The sequence below is a fragment of the Pristis pectinata genome, chromosome 3, assembly GCF_009764475.1.
Source record: "Pristis pectinata isolate sPriPec2 chromosome 3, sPriPec2.1.pri, whole genome shotgun sequence".
Taxonomy (NCBI): Eukaryota; Metazoa; Chordata; class Chondrichthyes; order Rhinopristiformes; family Pristidae; genus Pristis; species Pristis pectinata.
The window spans coordinates 32,168,149-32,181,204 of NC_067407.1; the positions used below are offsets into that span (position 1 = coordinate 32,168,149).

The 13,056-nt window shown below is 40.7% G+C and overlaps 1 protein-coding gene across 1 annotated transcript in view; it reads left to right on the forward strand.

Moving 5' to 3' along the window:
- faf1 (Fas (TNFRSF6) associated factor 1) overlaps positions 1-7,824 on the forward strand; it is a 227,694-nt gene extending 219,870 nt beyond the window's left edge. The window contains exon 19 of the mRNA XM_052013170.1: positions 7,009-7,824. Coding sequence (XP_051869130.1) covers positions 7,009-7,092 — 84 coding nt within the window. The 3' untranslated portion in view covers positions 7,093-7,824. The remainder of the gene's footprint in view (positions 1-7,008) is intronic.
- Positions 7,825-13,056: the final 5,232 nt, after the last annotated feature.

A 13,056-nucleotide genomic window follows, 5' to 3' on the forward strand; every position in this document is an offset into this window, starting at 1 on the left:
GCTCATCAGTATGTTCCACTTTTCTGTGCCTATAGATTCTTCTGACCTCTTCTTATGTGAGCAAGGTCTTTATTTCTAAAGTGGTAAATACTAATATAAACTAATTCACCTAATAAATACAACTAATTTAGAACAGATAGCTGTGCAGGTGATGTATTGTAGTTGCAACATATGGGAACTGGTGGTAAACAGTGACCATCTCTGCAGCAAGTGTTGGCTGCTTGAGGAACTTTGGCTCAGGCTCGATGAGGTGGAGTTCAAGCTACAGAGATAGTCACTGTTTATCACTGCAACATGTCAAGAAGGGGGAGAATTGCCTGGACATGGCATTTCAGGAGACAGTCACACCCCTAAGATTAACTACCTTTAAATTGGTGAATGGTCAGGGACAAGATGGTGTTACTCTGTACTGTTACTGTTTTTACCTGTACTACCTCAATGCACTCTGTACTAACTTAATGTAACTGCACTGTGTAATGAATTGACCTGTACAATCGGTATGCAAGACAAGTTTTTCACTGTACCTCGGTACAAGTGACGATAGTAAACCAATACCATTGACTGCAGAAGAGGGAGGTCAAGGGATCTAGAGTTCATGATGAGCCTCAGCCTTACTCTTGTCTAATAGGTACAAGGTTCTTGTTCCCTGCATATTCAAGGATGGGGTCTGCAGGGAGCATGTGCAAACTGTCCATAGCACCATGACCAAGATGCTAATCCAAACTAATCCCATCCCCCTGCACATGTTCTATATCCCTCCATTCCCTGCGTGTTCATGTCCCTGTCTAAATGCTGCTTAAACGTTACTATTGTATCTACTTCCACTTCTTCCCCTGGCAGTGCATTCTAGGCACCTACTACACTGTGGCTTAAAACAAAACTTGCCTTTTTAATGCAGGAGAATTATTTGTGGAATGCTTCGGGGATTGCTTCTTAGAGCAGTACATTGTGAAGCCTACGCAAGAAAGGGCTATTTTAGATTTGGCCTTGTGTAATGAGGAAGGATTAGTAGGGGATCTTGTGGTTAAAGGTCCCCTAGGAGGTAGTGACCACAATATGATGGAATTCCAAACGCAGTTTGAGGATGAACACCCACAGGTCCATAACCAATATTTTCAATTTAAATAAGGGCAGTTATAATGGTAGGAGGGAGTTGTTGTTTAAGGTGAACTGGGTAAACAAGCTAAGAGAATGGTCAGTAGAACAGTGGCAGATATCCAGGTAGCTGGTGTATATGCTCTGTAAGAGTTTACCCCAATCAAAAAGAGGCACAATCCATGGTTAGCAAAGGAGGTAGAAGATAATTTTAAATTGAAAACTAGGGTATACAAAGTACCAAGGGATAGTGTGGACCAGAAGACTGAGTTTTTAGAATCCAGTAGCAGAAGTCAAAGAAGCTCATAAGCAGGAAGAAAATGAATCTTGTAAGAGAACTTGCATGTAATATAAAAAGAAGCAGTAAAAGTTTCTATGGATATATAAATAGAAGAGGTAAATGTGAGGTCTCTAGAGATTGAGACTGGTGAATTAATAACATCAAAGAAATGGCAGGTGTGTTGAATAAACTTTTTGCATCAGTCTTCATCTTGGGAACATCAGATGAACTAATTTCAAATAACATGGTAAAACTTCAAAAATCCCAATTACAAGGGATAAACTATTGGAGAAACTCTTGGGGATGGGGAGTGCTAAAGGTGGACAAATTGCCAGGATGCAACAGACTGCACGCTCTGCTTCTAAAGGAAGTGGCTGCAGAGGTAGTGGACCCAAAAATTTGGTTGAAATTTTTCATAACTCACTAAACTCCGGAAGGTAACAGAAGATCGCAAAACAGCCAATGTTTCCCTCGCTCAAAAAAAAGGCAGAAGGTGGGGAACTACAGCCCAGTTACTTTAACAGCTATAATTGGCAGGATGCTGATGTCTATAATCAAAGAAGAAATAGCCAATCATTTAGGAAAGCTGAATATAATTATAGTGAGTCAACATGGTTGTATGAAAGGTAAATCACGTCTGACAAATTTGTTGAAATTCTTTGAGGATGTAGCAAGGAGAGTTGATAGAGGGGAACTTGCAGGTATAGTATCTTTAGATTTCCAAAAGGCATTTGACAAGTTGCCACATAGGAGGTTGGTGCATAAATTAAAAGCCCATTGTGTCGGAGGAAGTGTGTTAAAATGGATTGGAAAATGGCTGTGTCATAGAAAACAGAGTTGAAATAAATGGGTCCTTTTCAGAGTGGAAGGAGCTAACTAGTGAAGTAATGCAGGGATCAGTTCTTGACCCACAGTTGTTCACTGTTTACATTAATGACCTGAAGGAAGGTGCAGTATGTATGATTACGAAAATATGTGGAAGAGCATGTTGTGATAAAGAGACTGAGAGTCTGCAATGGGAAATAAAGGCCATCCCAGGTAACCAACAAATACCAATTTTCCAGACATCCTTTAGCCAATTTTGTCCATGTGCAGAAAATGTTAAAAAAAAATTCTTATGTTAACCATACTTCCACAGTATTGTAATGAATGGCAACACAAGACTGATAGGAAAGAACAATTACTAAAAGTGGTGAGAGGGAGGAAACTAGTTCTGCTGTTTGTAGGAACAAACCTATGTACATACATCGGACTTTGAATTTAATAATATTATGAAGGCTCGTTCATATGAAGGGACGTCCAAAAGTTGGGCATTTGTAACTCAAGGATGACCTGTAGATAGATAGATAGTGAGTGGTTAAAAGACTGGCAAATAGGGTTTAATATGGACATGTGAGATCATGCACTTTGGTAAGAGAAGTCAAAATGCAGATCTCTAAATGGAGAGAGTAATGAGTAAAGTACAGTGTGATGAAGGTGTTCTATTGCACGAGTCACAAAAAGCCAGTAGGTAGGTCCAACAACCAGTTAAGAAGGTAAATGGTATTTTGACCTTCATTGCAAAGGAGTTGGAGCTTTTAAATAGGGAAGTTTTGTTGCAATTGTACAAGGTGTTGGTGCGGCCTCACCTGGAACACTATGTACAGTTTTGGTCCCCTTAATTTAAAAAAAAGATATAGTAACATTGTAGGTAGTACAAAGGAGATTCACCAGGCTAACTCCTGGAATGAGAGGGTTGTGCTACCAAGAGAGACTCTATAGATTGGGCCTGTATTCTTTGGGGTTTAGAAGAATGAAGGATTACCTTATTCAAACATGTAAGATCCTAAGGAGGCTTGACAGGGTAGATGTTGGGATATTTTCATGAGTGGGAAAATCTCAAACAAGGGGACATAACTGCAGGATAAGGGACTGATCATTTAAAACTGAGATCCATAGAAGTTTCTTCTCGCAGTGGGTGGCGAACCTCTGGAATTCCCAATCCCAGAGGGTGGTGGAAGTTGGATCATTAGAAGTATTTAAAATGGAGGTGGATAAATATTTGATAGATTGAGGAATTGAGGTATGGGGAACTGGCACAATTGAGGAGTTGAGACCAACATTAGATCAGCCATGATGATATTGAATGGTGGGACAGGTTTGAGGGGGCTGATGGCTATCTGCTCCTACTTTCTTGTGTTTTGGGGTGTTCTCTAGTCCAGGGGCATTCTATATGTCTCCTTGCCTCAGAAAAGTAAATGTTGTTTCTGATCTCTCCACTTTATGCCAGCTACTGCTGGCACACATGGATAAATGTAGCAAAGTGGTTTGTTTTCTAATTTATTTTTCTTAAATTAATTTCTATAACAAATAGGTATTAAATCACATTTAAAAGACATTTGGAAATGGTGGAAAGGCCTTTGACAACACGTGCTACCAGAAGGCCATTCAAGTGGTTAGGGGAAAGGAGGAGAGCCTCAGTTTACACCAGCTGAGGCTTAGTCATTACTTGCAGCCTGCTCTACCTTAGTCACAGCAGCAAGACCTCCAGAACACTGGGCGACTGGGTCACAATCAGTCAGTATGACCAGAGGATCCAGCAGAAGGTGGATGCTAGCCATAGATCAGGTTAAAAGATCTACAGCCTCTACCTGGGTTATGAATGCCTAACTTATAGGACACCCCAAGCATACGAATGAGCATTTGGGAGACCAGTGGGATGGTTGGGGATGGATTTGCTGGCTGCTGGGGAGGTGCAATTATTTTCTGCTAGATGGGAATGGAGCACTTCCGCATTTCTTCTCTCCAACCCCTCTTTCTCTCCCCCCCCCCCCCCCCCCCCCCCCTCCCAAGCTGTAATCGGGCAGGGTCGAGCAGAGCTGGGAGGCCTCAGCGGACTCGCTCACTGACTCGGTGAGGGCTGCCCTTCCAGCACCTGTGATCCTCTCCCACACGATGTTTTTGTTCACTTCCAACTTATGAACAGTTCAGGTTATGAACAGTTCTCAGAAACAGAACCTTGTCATAACCTGGGGACTGCTTGTAGCGAAATGTATATGAAGTTTTAATTCAAGCTATTAGTAAATCTGATTTGGTGTTTTAATTTTTTATTACAGTTTTTAATTTTTTTTAAAACTGCTGAAATATTTTTGTGAACACCTTAAGCTTTATTTACATTAAATGATTAAATTATGAATTTAACATGCAAGTATTGTTTAGAGGAGATATAGACTTTAAAGGTAAGATTATTGAACAGAGCTCAATAGTATTCTAATAATTGAACAGTGCTGTGCCAGAGAATGGTGATAATTAATTCTGTAAAGCAAATCTGAATGGCTTTATCGTCCCACCTGTTTGTGTGCTAAACTACAGGAATTTTTCTTATAATAAACCAAAATGACCTTTTCACCAGGTGAGTGCACTTGTACAATAGTTTCTGTTAGGGCGTTATGCTCAGGTTGTTATGAAGCAGTGTTTAAATGTTACTTTCATTTGTTACTTTGGCAACTTTTTTTTACAACTTTGGGAAAGTTTCTGTAGCTTTGAGTGTGAATTCAAAATGTAATTATTTTTTTCTGTTACATGGGGAATTTTCATCCCACAAAACTTATTCTTTCATGTGATTCATCGGCTTTCTCTCGCACATACTGATTTTTCTCTCATTTTCAGCAATGATTTCTGGGAGGATCTTCTCCTTTGTATGTGCAAACTTTCTGATAGAATCAGGATGGGCAGAAGTGGGTGAAATAACAGCAACTAATCTGGCAGCTCTGAGTTATGTATGTGAATGTGTATTCTTTGTTTATTTAGAATTAAATCCAAATAAGGGAACTACATCATTCAACATATTTCCACCATTTGTCAGGTTACCAGTTCTTCCTTGCAGTCTGTCATTTCCCTAGATGATGTGGCAATGAATTCTATAAGCTATTTTAATGGGTGATGGTACTGACAGCTTTGAAATTCCCAGCAAGTACAGGTCTCCAGATCTCTTGTAGCTAATTGCCGAATTCCCTTTCATGTTGACTCACCATTGAATTTCAGGAAGCATGCTGAAATACTACATGTCACCCAAGATGGTTTCAGTCAGTTTTCCTGTTGTTGAAATAGGCATAAGTTCTGTCATATACTGTAGTGTCCCAATTCACTACAATGGAAAACCGTAGCTCCTGTGTCCATGTTTCTGCCTAGGTTGATGACACCCTTGGCTTGCATACTTCCATCTATGATGGGTATGCAACCTTCAAGCTTTGAAGCCATTCACAACTAACCAAGCCAATTTAGGAAAAATAGAGTAAGCCACAACTCAAGGTGTTTCTACTAATGATGTAAAGTGATCTATGGTTCTGTAGCCATGCTTTTGACACTGACATCCAATATTGAGCTATTGAAAACCCAATGGTCCATTCTTATACAAAATCAATGTCACAATTCGCTTTTGTCATAGAACATTACAGCACAGTACAGGCCCTTCGGCCCACAATATTGTGCCAACATTTTATCCTGCTCTAGGATCTATCTAACCTTGCCCTCTATGTCCGTATCATTCATAAGCTACCATTTTTCACTTCTCATAATCTGAAGACTTTCATACCCTTTCTAATATCCTTAAAATGGAATTTTGTGTACTCCATTGGTCTTTTGGCTCAAGATAAGATATCTTTATTAGTCACATGTACATCGAAGCATACAGTGAAATGCATCTTTGCATAGAGTGTTCTCGGGGCAGCCCACAAGTGTCGCCACGCTTCTGGTGCCAATATAGCATGCCCACAACTTCCTAACCCATACGTCTTTGGAATGTGGGAGGAAACAGGAGCACCCGGAGGAAACCCACGCAGACATACAGGGAGAATGTACAAACTCCTTGCAGACAGTGGCCGGAATTGAATCCAGGTCATTGGCGCTGTAATAGCGTCACGCTAACCGCTACACTACCGTACCCTCCTATATAGTATATCGTTGGAGATCTTGCATCCTGGATGCTTGCCAGAGCCAGAAATTTTGTTGTTGGCCGTTGAATATTGATGTACTTGGTGTCTTTCCTTCTGAGAAGACCATGGGGTTGAATAAGATGCAGTAAATATACCATATCCATTGAAGGAGTAATTTGTTGAGTCTTCCCTGCTGTCCCCATGTGTACTATGATATTATTCCTTCCCCTGTAGTGAAGTAGGGGAATAACAAATTTGTCTTCAGGACTGAGATGTTGATCTGCAACGTCTGTATTCTGGCATATTCCTGTATGCCAGTGAACATGGGTCACGTAGCACAGTCTAGCGACAAGTCTGAACAACTTTCTAACAGCAGAGGAAGTGGAAAAAAAAAGACTAATTACAGTTGAAATGGTGCAGAGAAGAACTAAATGTAATGTGCATAATAAAGAAGGAAACTATCTGCAAATGCTTAACTCCTGTGCTTTCAGGTTAAATGAGAAACTATACTTTATCCCAAAAAGAGTTTTTTTATTGTGACGGATTTGGTTGATTCTCTGTGGAAAATGAGAGCAGTTCTTGTCAGTCATATATGAATAAAACTGAATCACTCAGTGAGGTACCCACACCTTGTTTAAAGATATGTTTTGTGTCAATGAAATAGTAAGTAGGTTAAATGTTTTTTGTATGAAAATAATACTTACTCTTTTATTTTAACAGGTATCTCAGTTTGATCCAACTGAAACATTGCTGGAGGTGAAACTCTATCCTCAGGAAACTCTTTTCCTAGAAGCAAAGGAATGAATTTCTCCATGGGACTCTGGCTTCCCGGATAGTTGATGAAAGCTCAGCATAAGTCTGAAAGCTGCAAGATCCACTTTGTTTTTTTGTCCAGCTACATGCCACAACTATCTGCCTCTTTTAAAAGCCCAAAATCAACATCATCATTGTAAAATGCCTGTATGCTGCCAACCTCAGAAGAAATGTAGATGTTTACAAAGATATATAGGAGGAAAGCAATCTGTGATGAACACTGACTTACAACCTTCACACTATTTTGGCCTATGTTTATTCATCAATGCACTATTCAAAGGTGAAGTGAATTATATTAGTTAGAATTGGTTTCCCTGTACCCATTCAACCACAAAATCTGTAATTCAACCGGTTTTTGGAGCAAGTGCTATGATTTGAAATTCTGTATTTGTTTTAATTCAATACATACTTGAGACAATGCTCATAAATGTGCACAATTCCATGTCTGGATTTCTACTTAAAGCCTAATTTATGATGTCAAAGTAGGCATGGGGTCATTCTTGGCCATTGAGATTTAATGCGAGAATTTGGAAAGTGTATGATTTTCATACAGCACGATTTTCTTATTTGGTTTACAACTTCAGTAAAATGTAAGTGGAATATAATTTTCCTTTTGTAGCCACCTTTCATATTGAGCCTGTCTTTTTCCTTTTAGGTGGTTACAGAAATAAATAGTTGTGGGTTTATATTACTACCATCAGAAAAGGTCAGGAATAAACTGGTGTGGAAAAAAGACTAGTCAAGAGTTTTATGATTGAAAATATTCTGAGATTAAGTTATCCTTTACTGATGTTCTTGGTTTCCTGCATTATATGCCTCATCGATCATGTGCCCTTTAGTGGTCATCCATTCCTCCCCATAATGCATTCTGTTCTCAGTAGACATGAAGTATTGAGGATGTATGATAGCTTTTGTTTCCTTCTGCAAACTATACAAGCCATATGCCGAGAAAAAAAGCTTCAACAGAGCAATTTCCAACACTAATTACACTGAAAAATGTCAATTACTGAAAGTTGTCTTAGAATATCCTAACATGGTGAAAGAGTTTCCAGTAATAGGAAAAATGCTATAATCTATTATTAATGAAGTGGTAATAGGGCACTTGAAAAACAATAATGGTACTGGGTAGAATCAACATGGATTTATGAAAGAGAAGTCATGTTTGACAAATTTGTTGGAATTCTTTATATTTGTCACTAGCAGAATAGATGGGTGGAACAGGCTATGGTATACTTGGACTTGCAGGAGGCACACAACAATTATTAAACATTATTAAAATATTATTAAATTATTAAATTATTATAAAAATTATTAAAATACTGGTGTGGATTGAGGATTAGTTAACAAGCAGAAAACTGTCTGAATTAATGAGTCATTTTTGCGTTAGGAGATGGGACAGATTGAATGCAGCAGGAATTAACATGAATGAAGGGATCAAAGATAATGCACTGAAGTTTGGTGCAAAATTGGGTGAGGTGGTAGGCTGTGAGAAGGATGCAGAAGGCTTCAGGGATATAGACAGGTTAAGTAAATGGCACAGCATGACAGATGGAACATAATATGGAAAAATATGTAAAGATAAAGTATTTTTATATGGGTGAGATTAAATGTGTTTGGTATTTGGAAGGACCTGGGTTACATTGTATATGAATCATTGAAAAATGATATAGGTACAGCAAGCACTCAAGAAATCAAACAGAATATTGGCCTTAATTGCAAGTGACTTTGAGTCCACAAGTAGAAACTTCTTGCTCTAATTATATAGGGCATTGGTGAGACAGCATCTGGAATAATGTATGCAGGTATGGCCTGCAGGTATATGCAGGATATAATTGCAATTGAGGAAATGCAGTGAACGTTGAGCAGATTGATTGCTGTGATGGGTTTGTCATGAGGGGAGGTTGAGCAGACTGGACCTACACACTGATACCTTGTGTATTGTTCCCAGAAATGAGAGCAGCAATCGAATCAGTGCTTAAAAAGTCATCAGTGCTGCTGTGCCAGGAACCTGGTGTGAATCCCTGCCCTCCCTATTGCTGTGCTCATTAAAAAATATGAGCAGGAGTAGATCATTCAGCCCTTTGAATCTGCTCCATCATTCATTAAAATCCTGGCTGATAGCTGCATGCTGCTGGACTGGGAACTTGTGTGCCAGGGACCTGCTGTGAATCCCTGCCCTCCCTGCAGCTGTGGCAGTAACCTAGGTTGTTAACAAGAGAGGGGGGAAGGGCAGTGGAGGCAAACACAGTGAGAGGGAAACAGCAGCATCCATCACATCCCCACTCACTGTGCCAGCCAGGGTATAGCCCTGAGCCCCACATCTCAGTGCTGAGCATCGTGGCACAGCAGCAGAGAGGGCAGGGCCTGTGCTTAAGTTCCTGGCATCAAAGATCCCAGCACACAATGACGAAGAGCAGAGAGGACAGACGACCACTCAGATTCCCAACATAGCAGGGGGAGGCCGGGTTTTCAAACGAGTAAATTTTTAAAGTGCAGTTGGGCATGTACCTGAGAGTAACTAAAAAAACTGCTGGAGCAACTCCAGCAGCGGCACAGCATCTCAACCCGAAACGTTGACTGTCCCTTTTCCTCCACTGAGCTCCTCCATCAGTTTGTTTCTTTGCTCCAGATTCCAGCATGTGCAGTCTTTTGTGCCTCCATGTACTTGAATGTTCAGACTGGAGGGCCAAGAACACTATTATGAATCAGCACTCTGCATGAGAGCATTAAGCAGCATCCCTGTACTCTTGCATTTAGAAGACTGAGAGGTGATCTCTCTGAAACCTCACAAAATCCTTACAGGACTTGATAGGGTTGATGCAGGGAAGATGTTTCCCTTGGCTGGGCTCACAGCCTGAAAATAGGGGGTCAGTCATTCAGGACAGAAATAAGAAGAAAGTTCTTCTCGCAGATGGTAGTAAATTTTAGAATTCTCTACCCAAGAAGGTTGTGGCGGTTCAGTCTCTGAATACATTCAAGACGGATGGGAAGTCATCTGGATGTTAAAAGAAACAAAGGATATGGCATTAGTGTAGAAAAGTGGCACTGAAGTTAAAGATTAGCCACTGTCTTAGTGTGAATGGTGGAGTAGGAACAAAGGGCTGACTTGCCTACTCCTAGTTCTAATTTCTTATGTTCTTAATTGTGAAATAAATATCAACGTTAAGGCTACAAATCTTCAACATGGATGTTGAAGGCAGATGAATGCATGGCTGAGTGACTGGTGCAGGGGGCAGGGCTTCAGATTTCTGGATCATTGGGACCTTTTTTGCGGGAGGCATAACCTATTCACTAAGGATGGGTTACACCCAAGGTCTAAAGGGTCCAACATCCTGGCGGGAATGTTTAGCTGTTGGGGAGGGTTTAAACTAATCTGGCAGGGGGATGGAAACCAGGATGATAGGATACAAGATGTTAGGGTAAGGGAGGAGGTTTATAGAAACAAGTCCAAGACAGTGTGCAGTGAGGATGGCAAGGAGGACAGGCAGGTGAATAGTCAGGATAATTTGCCGAACAATAGAAGTACAACAAACCAGGATGTTAGGATAGATAGAAACAAGTCCGAGATAGTGTGTAGTGAGGATGGTAAGAAGGACAGGCAGGTGAATAATCAGGATAATTTGCTGAACATTAGAAGTACAACAAAATCAATAGCAGATACTGGACTAAATGTACTATATTTGAATGCACATAGCATTAGGAATAAAGTAGATGACCTAGTGGCACAACTACAGATTAATAAATACAACATTGTGGCAATCATTGTCATGGCTTTATGACGGATGTGATTGGGAACTCAATGTCCCGGGGTACACAGTGTATAGGAAGGATAGGCGGGTAGGCAGAGGGGGTGGTGTGGCCATGATGGTTAGTAATGATATAAAATCAATAGAAAGGAAGGACATTGGGTCAGAAGAGGTGGAATCCTTATGGGTGGAGCTAAGAAATAGCAAGGGTAAAAGGACAATAGTAGCAGTTATATATAGGCCCCCTAATAGCAGTCAGGAAGTGGACTATAAGTTGCAGTTAGAAATAGAAAAAGCGTGCCAGAGTGACAACGTTAAGATAATTATGGGGGATTTTAACATGAAGGTGAACTGGGAAATCCAGCAAGGCAGTAGATCTCAGGAGAGTGAGTTTGTGGAATGTCTATGGGACGGCTTTTTGGAGCAACTTGTTGATGAGCCCAGGGGATCGGCTGTCTTGGATTGGGTGCTGTGTAATGAACCGGAGGTGATTAAGGAACTAAAGGTAAAGGAACCATTAAGATCTAGTGATCACAATATGATCGAGTTCAGTTTCAAATTTGAGAAGGAGAAGCTGATAGCTGGTGTGTCGATATTTCAGTGGAACAAAGGAAACTACAGTGGCATGAGAGAGGAACTGGCCCAAGTTGATTGGAAGAGTAAGCTAGCTGGAGGGACGGCGGAGCAGAAATGGATTGAATTTCTACAAGAAATAAGGAAAATGCAGGATAGATATATTCCAAGAAAAAAGGTTTTGAATGGAAAAAAGGCACAAATGTGGATAACGAGAGAGGTGAAGGCTAAAATAAAAGCAAAAAGGAGGACATACAAGGGAGCAAAAATTAGTGGGAAAACAGAAGATTGGGAAACTTTTAAAAACCTGCAGAAAGAAACTAAGAAGGTCATTAGGAAAGAAAAGATGAATTATGAAAGAAAGTTGGCAGATAACATTAGAAAGGATACTGAGTTTTTTTTAAATATATAAGGAGTAAAAGAGAGACACGGGTTGATATAGGACCAATCGATAATGGTGCGGGAGAGATTATAATGGATAATACAGAGATGGCAGAGGAACTAAATGAGTATTTTGCATTGGTCTTCACTGTGGAAGACTTCAGCAATATACCGGTTAGTCAGGGGTCTCAAGGGATGGAACTGAGTTCAGTTAAGATTACTAGAGAGAAGGTGCTAGGAAAACTAAATGGACTAAAGACTGATAAGTCTCCCGGACCGGATGAGGTGCATCCCCGGTTCTGAAGGAGGTGGCTTTTGAGATAGCGGAGGCATTGGTGATAACTTTCCAGGAATCGATAGACTCCGGCGTGGTTCCAGAGGACTGGAGGGTCGCAAATGTAGTTCCGCTGTATAAGAAAGGTGGGAGGCAGCATAAAGGAAATTACAGACCTATTAGTCTGACGTCAGTGGTGGGAAAGTTATTAGAATCGATCCTCAAGGATGAGGTTATGGAATACCTAGAGGTGCAAGGCAAGATAGGTCCAAGCCAACATGGTTTCGTAAAGGGAAGATCCTGCCTGACCAACCTATTGGAGTTTTTTGAAGAAATCTCAAGTAGGGTGGATAAGAGAGAGGTGGTAGATGTTGTGTATTTAGACTTTCAAAAGGCCTTCGATAAGGTGCCGTACAAGAGACTGATTAATAAGATGAGAGGTCATGGAATTACAGGTAGGATAACAGAATGGGTGGAGCATTGGCTGGTTGGCAGAAAGCAAAGGGTCGGAATAAAAGGATCCTGTTCTGGTTGGCTACTGGTTACTAGTGGTGTTCCGCAGGGGTCAGTGTTGGGGCCGCTTTTTACCCTGTACATTAACGATTTGGATGATGGAGTAAATGGTTTTGTGGCTAAGTTTGCAGATGACACCAAGATAGGTGGAGGAGTAGAGAGTATTGAGGAGACAGGTAGGTTGCAGAGAGACCTAGATAGTTTAGGAGAATGGGCAAGGAAATGGCAGATGAGATTTAATGTTGAGAAATGTGCAATTGTACACTTTGGAAACAAACGGGCAGATTATTATCTAGAAGGGGAGAAAATTCAAAGTACAGAAGTACAAAGGGACTTGGGGGTACTCGGGCAGGATACCCTAAAGGTTAACCACCAGGTCGGATCGGTGGTAAAGCGAATGCTATGTTGGCATTCACTTCAGGAGGTGTAGTGTATAAAAGTAAGGAAGTGTTGATGAGGCTCTACGGG